The sequence below is a fragment of the Crotalus tigris genome, unplaced genomic scaffold (assembly GCF_016545835.1).
Source record: "Crotalus tigris isolate CLP2741 ecotype Arizona unplaced genomic scaffold, ASM1654583v1 scf7180000017731.4096049, whole genome shotgun sequence".
In the NCBI taxonomy this organism is placed as follows: domain Eukaryota; kingdom Metazoa; phylum Chordata; class Lepidosauria; order Squamata; family Viperidae; genus Crotalus; species Crotalus tigris.
This window is the reverse complement of record NW_024096599.1, coordinates 315501-327882: the sequence shown is the minus strand read 5'-3', so window position 1 is coordinate 327882 and position 12382 is coordinate 315501. Positions and strand designations below refer to the sequence as shown.

Genomic DNA, 12382 nt, shown 5'->3' with positions numbered 1-12382 from the left:
CTATCTAGGATACTGCATTAACTTCCATTTCTTCCATTTTCTTTAATATTCAACATTCTGTAACAGTAAACATGGGTGGTTTTCAGTAGGCTGTGGGAGAAGACTTGCTCTGTTAGGTTTTTATTTTGTTATTCCTAAAGAACTTTTGCTTGGTTTTTTTTGGGGGGGGGGTAATTAGTGGTTCCATTTTAGTAAGAGGTCTTAGTTAAGTTTTTAATAGAGGAAGGAGTTGCTGTTGTTTTCATTACAGCAATGTATGGTATTTTCATAGACATACCCCTCCGTGTTCAAAATCTTATAGAAATTTGTAATACAAAGTTTTATATCAAATGTTCTTCAAGAATTGTGGGGAATTATAAGAATTTCTGGTTAAAGACTCAGAATGCCACAAAGAAAGAAATCATTTTTGGGAAAGTAAACTTGAAATGGTGAAGTATTACTCACACTTTCACTTGTTTGCTTCATTGTCCTCTTCCATTTCCTTATCCATTTTGCAGTGGTGATCAAATTGGGAAAATGATGGCAGAATGAGTGATGAACCACAGATTTACAGTCATGGATTCAGAGAATAACCGATTGTGTAGCATTCTTGCTTTTTTTTTTTTTTTAAATACCAAATTGTATTTTGGAATGCCAAAGAGGAAGGTACAATTAGAGCAACTTGAGCTAAAAAGGGAATAGTGTATATGCTAATACATGAAAGAGGCATATAGCCCATATAGTTTCATTCCTTCGTAGGGTGATTTTGAACCTTTCAATTTGAGAATTTCTAGTTTAGAAACTTAATGTAGCAATTAACCACAAAATGTGTATGTTGAACTTTTTAAAATAAGATAATTAATAATGTATATTAACAGATGAGTTGACTTTGTATCTGGCTGCCCTCATAGAATACAGCATGGAAATTGGTATATTTAATTCAATTAAGCTTGTTCTTTTAACTTGATGCAATTAACTTTTATATGCAGAGGAAATTAACCAATTATCATTTTCTTTTTGTCCTTTTGCTCTTGCACTTGCTATCTTTTTTTTCATCAGTCACTTTTGCCTGACATTGATTCATTACCCCCCTTGCCGTCCTTACCAAATAGTCCCTTTGCATCTTCAACAAAACTCCATAGGAGGAGGTTTAAGGAGAATAGTAAAAAATTATTAGATGGTGAATCATTAAAAAACACCAGTCAAAAGCAGGATGAGACTGATTTGAACTTCAGCAGAAAAGGAAGAGCTTATTCTATGGAACATGACATGGCATTTAATTATAAGCAAAAGGCCAGAAAAGGTGGAACATTGTTTTCTTTCTCCTTGCAACTTCCAGAATCATTCCCTTCTCTCCTGGATGACGATGGCTACTTATCCTTTCCAAATCTGTCTGAAACAAACATTCTGCCACAAAGTGTGCAGCATTTCCTTCCCATTCGCTCACCTTCCCTTGTACCTTGTTTCCTTTTCATCTTTTTCTTTTTGCTTTCTGCTTCTTTCTCAGTACCCTATGCTCTCACTCTCTCCTTTCCCTTGGCTATGTGCCTCTGCTTCCTGGAGCCCAAGGCGGCCTCCTTGAGTGCTTCACTTGAAAATGACCTGAGTGACAGTTCAGACGAAGAGGTGTGTACCTCGACACAGAACACACTTTTTTTTGTGTGTTCATTGTTTCAGTCCTAAACAGTGTTAGAATGCTGCACCAGTAGTCCTTTCAGAACCTCATTTTTGTCTGTGCCAATATGTTCAGATTTTTTTTAAATTTTTGTTGTGTTGAGAGTGTAGCTTGAGCCCAGGGTTAGGCACAACACAAAGTGTATAAAATGATGACTTTTACAAATTACTTCTAGGTAATGAAAGTTTCAAATAGTTTATTTCAAATACAATCCTGAGTTTTGGGTTTTCAGCTGTGAACTCAGAAAGCATTCTGCTTGTTTTTTGCTCCTTGAAAGTAAATAGTTATGAACTTGCATCCAGCTCAAAAATTATAACACTTTAGATAAATAGGAAAATGAAGTTCCAAATTACCCTTCCATCCTTAAAAGGGATTTAATGTCAAAAAGTATACTGGAGAGGAGAGTACCATAGATCCAATCTGAGTTTTTTAGCATAATCCCATCTATTGAAGAATAGCCAGGAAATTGTGCCTATCATTTACTTCAGCCCACAAAGTTGCATAGATACAGACACAGGAGTAGAGCACAACTGGAGGGTGTTTCTATTTCTTAGATGCTACATATTATACTTCCCTTACTGCCAAAATTAGTTGCTTAGAGCATTTTATTTTAATAAGACCTATAATCAAAGTGAAGAACATGCTTAAGCATGTATAACAAAGAAGTATTCTAGTCTAGCGATAAGTCTTTTACAGGATTAATGAAGCCTATTTAAGACAAAATACTGTCTCCTACATACAAACTATTTTTTTCCATTAACATAAAATTTGAAAACTGAATGTACCATACAGTAAATAGTGTCAAATGCAAGTACTTTTTAAGTAAATTACAAGTTTTTGAACAGAAACATTTGCATTTTGCAAATTGTTTAATTAGAATTACCAATCAACCCAAATAATAATCTGGAACCATATTTTATAATTCATTACAAAGCAAACTTGCTTGCCTGCCAGTAAGCTTAAATGAAATCAATAAGATTTATTCTAAGTAAAGTTGAGCTGGAATGGGATAGGATGGGTTTCTAGTTTGTTTGCTTTAGATTGGCTTGGTTCAGATGTAGTGTCAAATCATGATTTGGAACTATGCGGTTAGACTTGTGCTTGCTTTAAACTTTATTTATACCAATTCAGTTAATTATTTTGTTTGTGTGGAAATTATAATATGCTTTAATATTTGCCAATACATGGTTCTGTGTGTACCAAAACACGAGTTTCAGATCAGCAAACTAATTGGCAATCCTGGGTTGAAAGGCATGAATATTATAACACCAAATCATGTTATTATATATGAACCAAGCTTGTGATTAAACCAGGACTAACAGTTGTCTGCTAGATTACACCGATTTGTGCCTAATCCAGGGTGCTTCTCTTGTTTGGACATATTGCATGATATTTTCTTTTGAATCTTGGCATGTCTGCATTACATCAGCAAAACAAGACACAGCAGTTATTAATATAGCAAGCTAGGAAAAATGTCTGTTTTTAAATCCAGTAGTAGTTCCAACAAACTTCAAGTTGGTCAGTGATCTAGTAATTATTTTCTTCGGGGGAAAGTCCCTTAAAACTGCTTAAAATCTCACTTTAGAGTCCTGCATTACCTCCATGTCTTGAACCAATTTACCTGGGAGTACAACCCATTGAATTGAATAGGATTTACTTCTGATTAAATACATACAGCACTATGCAATAAAATTCTCTGCAAGAACAGAAGGAACTCCATTCTAAATAATTACAGCTAGATAATAAGTAACTGTTTTGGATTTGAAAATGTTCTCTCGTGTAAAAATGGTTAAAAAAGGATGCTTGAGAAATTTAGAATTTTAAAAGGTAGCAACAAGCTACCTAGAATTATAGCCAGTAAAAAGACAAGACATGAAGTGCTGGGTCATATTGATATGATGGCACCTAGAGAAAAAGAGATAAACTGGATAGGTATATCATATATTCCTTGCAATTTATTTAGGATTTGTACAGTAACCTGTAGAATTATGGCTGATTCTATTCTGAGAAAAGTAAATCTTCAACTGCCATACTGATTAACAGGAAAGTATTATTTTGGAGTGAAGAAATGCTTTAATTGTTAACAATTTAATTGCTGACTACAATATATTTCTATTTAATAGGACTTATTCCCAAATAACTACAGCATATTAGTTTTAAAATTAATTTTTATTTTATACAATCACTAAATGGAAATAAACTTTGTGCCCCAAAATAAATAAATTGATTTAGTTGTTTTAATGAAATTGTAGTGACATAAGCAGCTCTTTTATATTATTTATTTGAAACTGTTGCCTTCATTCTTTATGCTGTAGATATATTCAACTGCATCCTCCTGTTAATAGGAATTAAGGGAGTTTAGTCCAACAGATACACTGGTTGTTATAAATATCATCATACTAAATATATCAGTACAAATTTTATTTAAAACAACTTTAACAACTGTTCTTGGCAGTGCTTTTTTTCTTAAAAAAAAAAAAAAGGTGCCAGAACCCACACATGTCATACAACCGCCTTGCCTACCCTATAAGTTTCCATCCCAAAAAGGTGCCGAAACTCCGTTTTGGGCGTTCTATGAGAAAAAAAGCCCTGGTTCTTAGTAAAGCAATTTATGCTGTAATTTTATAGCTTAACCGTACACACCAGAAATATATAACATTTTATGTCAACAAGCACATTTGGATTTGAGAGCATTTCATTGATCATCTCACAAAATCACTCCCACTGAAAAGGGAGCTTAGCTTGTTCACAAATAATTGGTTAGGAAATTTATTTTGGACTTGGCTGGTCATAAAATACTGTAAATTAAAATTAAAAAGAAGTAAATGATAATCTGGCAATTTTTCCCTCCACATGCATCCCAGAACGTACTTTAGAGCTGCTAATATTCCCACACCCCTTGCTGTCTCAGTGTTATCCTAGTCTTTAACAGTCAGTTTAATGAAGATCATGCAAGGACTGGTGTTGGTGACGTAGTGTTTCTCCTTGCATCTGAATATAAGTCTAGTTCAACCCAAAGCAGAGTGATCAAAAAGGAATAGGCTTTTTATAACTCTGGTTCTTTGAGTAGTAGTTTTTATATTTATACATATGAATGATTCTCTGGAACAAAGACACTACTAGGAATTCTGTAGCCAAGGAGTATGTTTGCTAGAGGTGAGCGCTATTTTGCCAACTTCTGGATACAGCTTCCAGTCTCTTCTCAATTCAGCATGGCATTCAAGGTCAGGACAAACTTTTGCTAGGGAAATGGAAGAGGTTCATAGGAATGCACTGATGAACTTTTGAAAATCCATAATCATGGGTAAACAACCTTTTTTGTATGTGTGTATTTGCTATGTATGGGTAACTAGCAGATTTACTTTGATGTGAGGCTCCTACCTCTGCTAAGAAAAAAATGAAATGTGTGCAGGTATCTCCCCAAATGTATCTTTAATGCATTTGAATGCACAAATACTGATGCATTGTGAAGATAAATGTCTGGGATTGTGCAGTTACTTTGTACAAATACAGCAAAGGAATACGTCAAGAGAAGCAAATAAAGAGGCAGTTGTTTTTGTGGAGTGAACTTTGGCAATAGAACCCAATAGCCTTGATAATTTTAAATTGGTATCTTGAATGCAATGGGTAAAAAGATACTAGAAGATAGTTTTTCAATGCTGAGTACAAAGAGGAGGGAATAGCAAAATAAAACAATTTTATCTGCATAAAAAGCCAGAGCTCACTTAATTTTATAAAATGTGAATGGTTTTCACTCAGGCAAACATAGAAAACCATATAGATCTAACAGAGGAGCTCCTATGCAGTTTGTAGTACCAGCAAGCCTTCTAGTAAGAATGATAGGCCAGTAGGAATTACAGTGTCAAGTGGTATAATGTCTGGATGGAAATCCTGAGATTTCCTGTCAGATGGAATATTGTGCTAAGAGTTGTAGGTTATCTTGAAACAACATAAGAAAACAAGAACCGATAACAAGACTTTCTGGGTCATATTCATGCTACAAGAAGATCTTGAGTAAAGATGAGGAAGGATATCAAGCCTTGTAAAAAGGAAGAAATGAGTCTTTCCATGGCTGAAAGAAGGCATTTCCCAGGGATATTTTGGGACAGATTACTGTTGCACAGATGTCATGAGCATTTTAGGATAATGCAAAAACATCTGGATAGGCTCATCAGCACTAAACAAATGTTGTAATAAAACCAAATGCAATCTACTTTGTGTACAAATCAAATACTTTCTGGAATGAACAAGGTAAATTGCAATAGAGACAGGCTAATGTTAAAACTACAGCAGCAAGGCAACAAAAAATGTAGATTCCATCCATCTTCTTTTATATATACTGTTGGTTGCCATTGAACTGTATGAAGATTTAAAAGCACTTTAATGCATGGACAACTTTGGAAATGATAAACATCTGAAGAAATCGATAAGAAAGCAATGATCCTTTGGGGATTAATTGCTCCTGATAGACTAGATTCTATTTTCGAACTTGAAAGGATTCAACACTGGGAAAGAAGGTTGCTGAAACAGGAGATACTAAAAAGATAAAGAAGAAATCAACGCCATTATAGAATTGGCAGAGGAGTGATAAAAGAAACAGATATAGGTAGTTGGAATATACATGGAGAATTTTCATATACAGTATTATGAGCAGGTTAGATACAGCCAGATCAGCCTTCTGGATCAGTGTGGTTGGAACACACTGGCATCATTGTAATTTATATTTTACAAAAACATGATTCAGTGCATTTCATCTTCTGGGGCAGTGGTTCTCAACCTTTTTAATGCCGCGACCCCCCAACTGGTCGTAAGTCGAGGACTACTCAACTGGTGCAGCACCGTTTGCAGAATGGGACTTTTGGCGGGCTCAGCAGGGCAGAGACAGACTGGACAATTCCTATTGGCTTTGGAAAGCCAATAGAATTAGACTCTATTCAAGAGAGTCTATTCTATTGGCTTTCAAAAGCCAACAGAATAAAAGGGAGTAGCACAGCTAAGGAAAAGGGGGGGAAAATGGTGGACTGCGTTGTTTGGCGACCCCCGTTGTTTGGCGACCCACAGGTTGAGAACCACTGTTCTGGGGAAAGGCTGAATGGATCCCACTTAACACAGTTCATTGGAAAAGTAAAGAAAATGTTTATCTGAATTGGACAGAAACTCAGTTTGCAGAGTAGGTGTAGAAGAACTGGTGTTGCAATAAATGAAAGAATGTGAATACCTAAATGATAAATGTAGTAAGAACCTATGGTTCTAGTGGCAAGCCACATGAACACAAAAGGGTTGGAAGTACATTTTTGCTAGAAACAAGCAAAAAAATGTCATAGATTGCAGTCATGTGACAGCAAGACATTGCAACCAGTTATAAATGCAAGTTGGTTGCCAAGCATCTGAAATGCAATCATAGGACTGCAGGGGAGATGTGGCAGTCATAACCTTGAAGATGGAAAGTCATAACCAAATGGTTGTTAAGCAACTGGTCATTAAGCTAGGACTACCTGTAAACATAATGAATGTGATACTTCTTTTTCCTGCATTGAAATAAGAAGAGAATTAAACTAACAATACTGCTGTTCATGGAGGCCTCACAGAAGCATGATGGGCCAGCAGATACCTTGGCCAGGGGTGTCTTGTTAGCAATGGGAGGAAGAAGTTCATGAAGGTCAGCAGGGATGGCAACCAAAATGGCAGAAATGGGTAGGTGGGGTGGGTTGAAGCTCACATAGCAGTCGTAAATGTGGGCAGGCTGCCAAATGCCCAACTTTTCATCACATGACCGTGGGGGTGCTGCAGCAGCTGTAACTTTGAGGACCAGTCGTAACTACCATTTGTTCAGTGACATTTTAACTTTAAACAATCATTGAATAAATGGTCATTAAGCAAGGACTACCTGTAGGTAAACTTAGTTATTTTGATTGTTATTCCAACCCAAAAGATGAATTGATACAATTTCATGTTTAACATATTACATCATTTGCTCATGAAGAAGTTCTGAACGACTGTAGAACTAGGTGATCTGACACTGTCCAGTTGTGTAGGTTTTCAATTCCTATATGTCCCAACCAGCATGGCAAGGGACTGTGTAGTTATAGTCCAAAACATTTGGACTGCGTGTTATATATCTACCTACCTATACAGAATAACCGCTCTGTCTTAAATGAATATTTTCAAACATATTTCAGTCCCTTGGATCATTGTATAACTGTCATAGCTCATAGCCTGATTTTTTTCATAATAACCCCATTCAGTGTTTTATTCATTTATTTTAAAGTATTTTTTAAATCTCTTTGTTGTTCATTGTTAGACAGTATTAATAAAAACAAAGTGTTCATGATACATATTAGATGTATTAATGCTGGATGGATAATGCTGTGCTTTGTTTACTTTGATCATTTGTACTTTCTAAATGTTACTTAAAAATACAATGCTATGTTTTATAAACACTGATAGAAAATATAGCTTTACATAAAAAGATTCTTTTGCAGCCAGATCAGATTTAAATGTTGAGAAATGTTAATTCTGTTCAAGCTAAATTTGTTCTGTTTGTATGTTTGTTAAAACTTTGCTAATGCAGACAGCCTTAAAACCATGTGAGAAAAAATCTTTGTGCAAATAAGGGGCTAAAATCAAGGGACTGTTAAAATAGATTTTCCTTCTCTAAAGGAACAAATTATAGAACAATATTTTTATAATGTCTCATTATAAAATGTACAGGGTTCTCTCCCCCCCCCCTCCATTAAATTATACTTAGATTATAGTTAGCACATTTTGTTGCTTATTTCAGTCAGTGGCTCTCTTTAGAAAAAATAAAGAAAAAATCGTCTTTTTCTGATTAGGTTTTGTTTGGCTAACCAACGTCAAGGATGGCTTAATTGATGTTCCTGCATATTGCAGAGAATTGTACTAGGTGATCCTTGTGTTCCTTCAAGCTTCGCAATTTAATGATTTTGTGTAACGCAAAAGCCACTACTTTGTACAGTATGCCTTGATCTTAATGCTGTCTGATCTGTTGTTTTGGATTATGCTTGTTTTAAATTATCATTTGTCTGAAAAATGATTATAGTGCAGTTCACGAGAATGTAGATTTGACCATTCAACCTATGATTTTGTTTAATTACAAATTGGGTTTATTTCTTATTCTTGTTTTCCTCTTGGAACCTGTTATATAACTCAGACTGACAGTGAAAGAACTGACACTGCAGCAGATGGTGAAACCACTGCCACAGAGGTGTGTACTGTTGCTCTGAATTTGTTGTCAAAGAATATATCATATACCTTAGATAATCTGAATTTTAGCATAGGTGATACCATTTAGTAATGAAAACACTGTAGGATTGAATTGGCCAAGCAGGTGCTATGGAAGACAGGCTCTCCCTTAAGTAACCAGGCCCTATGCCATATGGGGGTATGTCCTATGACAGTGCATAAATAGTTTCTAGATGAAAAAGTTTTCCACTAATTTCAGTTATCTCTGTTTATATATACATTTTGCCTGCTCCCAAAACATTTTGAGATAGCTTTTAAAACAGATGCATCTGGGTGGAGGTTTATGCCAGCAGAGATGCCAGTGCGTTGAATAGGTTGTTCATTTGATCAGTATGAACTGTTTAAAAACATTGTGATGATTATTATACCTATTAAATGATTTTTATTAGTAAGATAATATTTTCTGGTTTTTTTCCTACATAAACAGTCAGATCAGGAGGAAGATGGTGATCTCAAAGCACAGGCAAGTGAAAGAATGCCTTGCTTTTTTGTGTATATGTTGTTCTCCATAGCTAAACTTCTTGTGTTTATTTATATTCCCACAATACTTACAAACATTACTTAGATCAGCATTTTTATATTCTTTGAATATTGTGGTCCTCACGTTTCCCTTTCTTTTTCAGTTTTTTCAGAATAGTCTGATTAAGCGCATACAGGGTGAAAATGTGTATATCAAACATAGTAATCTTATGTTAGAGGTTGGTATGGGTATATATTAGTGCATGTATTCTATGTGTTTTAAATATAGTGGTTAAGCTGTGAATTTGTATATGATGCATGATATGTGCATTTTTTTACTTGCTAAATAAATCAAATTATTAATCCTGTAAGATTAGGATTTTCTGTTATACTGTTTTTTTAGAACTGTTGCAAAGTCTGTTTCTAGAATGTGTGTGAACTATGACTCTCTTAAAAGTATTTGATGCTCACATGAATGAGGACTACTTTACACATTGCATATTGAAGTGTGCCCAGGAAATGTTTTCCACATACAGAGCTATGTACAGAGCACAGGTGCTTATGAATGCATATTAATATAGGCTCAGTTGGCAGGGAGTTTGGATTGGCTGGCAACCCCTAACAGGAATCCTACCTAGTGGCAAATGCCCTTGCCACATTGTTATGTGTGAAGTGTCCTAAGATTTTCTGTACACCTGTCATTTAAAACACCAGTTTCCCAAGAGTGTTGTGTTAGTGCTGTGAGAGCTAATCTCATCGAGGCTTTTTTGCTGATTAACTTCAAAAATTTATTTGTTTTCCTGTTGTGTCAATTCAGAGACGCTAACATATAAAAAAAAATGCTGCATTCCTCTTTCCAAAACCAGGAACTAGATAAAACCCAGGAAGATCTGATAAAACACCAGACGAATATAAGTGAGCTGAAACGGACATTCTTAGAAACCACTAGAGATATCTCAGGGACTAATGAATGGGAAAAGAGACTTTCAACATCACCAGTCCGGCTTGCTGCAAGACATGAAGAAGCCCCTATGATTGAACCACTTGTGCCTGACGAGGTGAGTGCTTATCTGCCTGTTTTTCAAGGTTCTCTACTCCAGTGGTTCTCAACCTGTGGGTCGGGACCCCATTTGGGGTCGAACGGCCATTTCACGGGGGTCGCCAAACAATGCAGTCCGCCATTTTTTTCCCCCTTTCCTTAGCTGTGCTACTCCTTTTTATTCTATTGGCTTTTGAAAGCCAATAGAATAGACTCTCTTGAATAGAGTCTAATTCTATTGGCTTTCAAAAGCCAATAGGAATTGTCCAGGCTGTCTCTGCCCTGCTGAGCCCGCCAAAAGTCCCATTCTGCAAACGGTGCTGCACCAGTTGAGTAGTCCTCGACTTACAACTGGTTGAGTAGTCCTCGACTTACGACCAGTTGAGTGTCACGGCATTAAAAAGGTTGAGAACCACTGCTCTACTCCAACAACCTTCTCATGGATTTTACTGATAGACATCTTATCCTTTAGACCAAAGAAGATAAACAAAAATCTGAAAAACGTATATTTTTACAGAAGGAAAGCATGACACATCTTGATTCTCAGGTAAAGAGGAAAATTTACATTTTATTATCGAAAGATGCTACATCTTCAAATGATAATTTGATAAATACATCACATTTCTTTTGGCAGTGCATTTTTAAAGGTTTGGTTACTATATCAAAAAGGTTTCTGATTTAGGTTTGTTTCCAGATTTCTTTGCATTTTAGGTTCTCAGAGCTTAGAATCTCATCATTGATTCTCTGGACATCTGCATATATACATATTTAAACATCTCAGTGAAAATAACAAGCAATATCAACTGCCTATAGAATCCATTTTCACTGTAGCATTTTTTTTTAAAAAAAATCAGATTTGCTTCTACTATTGTAGCAAATACATTTTCCAGATGTGTTTATGGTAAAGAAGCATGCTAATCAAAATACTACTTGAACTTCTTCATTCTTACGTGTGCTATTTTCATTGTGCAGGCAGAATCTTCAGAAATGACAGCAAGAATCAAGTCTGTACATAAATATGTTTATATAGAAATAGGGTAGGATTTTGCAGGTGAATGCACTTCACTTATTCCTGTATAGCTTGATAGAATTCAGAAGATGCATTTTTGGCCTGAATGGAAATATTACGCGGACTGGAAATGCTAATAAACATTTCCAAGATTGTCTAGTGTATTTCCATGTATGCATTCAGGAAAGAAGGGGAAGAACAGTATTAAGGCAATCCTACCTATAAACTTTTATAAATCATTTTTAAAATGAGGAGAAATGAGCGAAAGAAAAAACAATTCACCATTACCTCTACAAGGCATATGATTATACAGACAGCAAAATCTTGAGGTGCTTTTAGAAAATCTGTATTTTCAATTATTCTATCTCAAATCTGGAATATTAGAGGGGATCCCAGTGTTTACTGTTTTTCATTGTAATTCTATCTCTAATCACCTGCTTTTATCTCTTTTTTTAAACTAAATGTTAAGGAAAGTGGCAAGCTGCACCATGCATTTTGATTAGTAACATTATGGACTGTCACTCAGGAAATATTATTAAATACATATTCTTAGAAGTATATGAAATTGATGGTTCAGCATATGCTTGCAATTGAATATTCAGAGTATAATGTGTTGATTATTTATATAAAGTTATAAAATGCATTATGTAGTGAACAATTGGATAAACACTGCTCTGTAACATTTGCAGTATTTTAGAGAGTACAAAATATTTTAATATTTTAATAAGCAGAATGATTCGCCTTCATTCGTAAAATATTTTAAATTGTTTCAAGCACATAACCTCACAGAACTGGGCTTTAAGTATTCAGCTACATCTTCAGATGTTTTGGGAGTATTTAATGCTCCAAACAGTTCTATTTTGCACTTAAAACAGCAGTGTTTTGTGTTGAAGAAAATTAAAAATTAAATTATTTTCACCCCCTAGCTAGCATTTTAAAAAAATGTGTAAAAATATTA

The 12382-nt window shown here is 35.1% G+C and overlaps 1 protein-coding gene across 34 annotated transcripts in view; it reads left to right on the top strand.

Annotated features, from left to right (window-relative positions):
• EPB41L3 (erythrocyte membrane protein band 4.1 like 3) overlaps nucleotides 1–12382 on the top strand; it is a 125856-nt gene that overhangs the window by 105414 nt on the left and 8060 nt on the right. For 18 of the 34 annotated variants that reach the window (XM_039339129.1, XM_039339131.1, XM_039339135.1 and 15 more), the window contains exons 13-18: nucleotides 1039–1605; nucleotides 8826–8879; nucleotides 9345–9380; nucleotides 9541–9615; nucleotides 10243–10434; nucleotides 10888–10962. In XM_039339129.1, coding sequence (XP_039195063.1) covers nucleotides 1039–1605; nucleotides 8826–8879; nucleotides 9345–9380; nucleotides 9541–9615; nucleotides 10243–10434; nucleotides 10888–10962 — 999 coding nt within the window. The remainder of the gene's footprint in view (nucleotides 1–1038; nucleotides 1606–8825; nucleotides 8880–9344; nucleotides 9381–9540; nucleotides 9616–10242; nucleotides 10435–10887; nucleotides 10963–12382) is intronic. The other 16 variants (XM_039339153.1, XM_039339145.1, XM_039339156.1 and 13 more) reach the window with 7 other exon arrangements.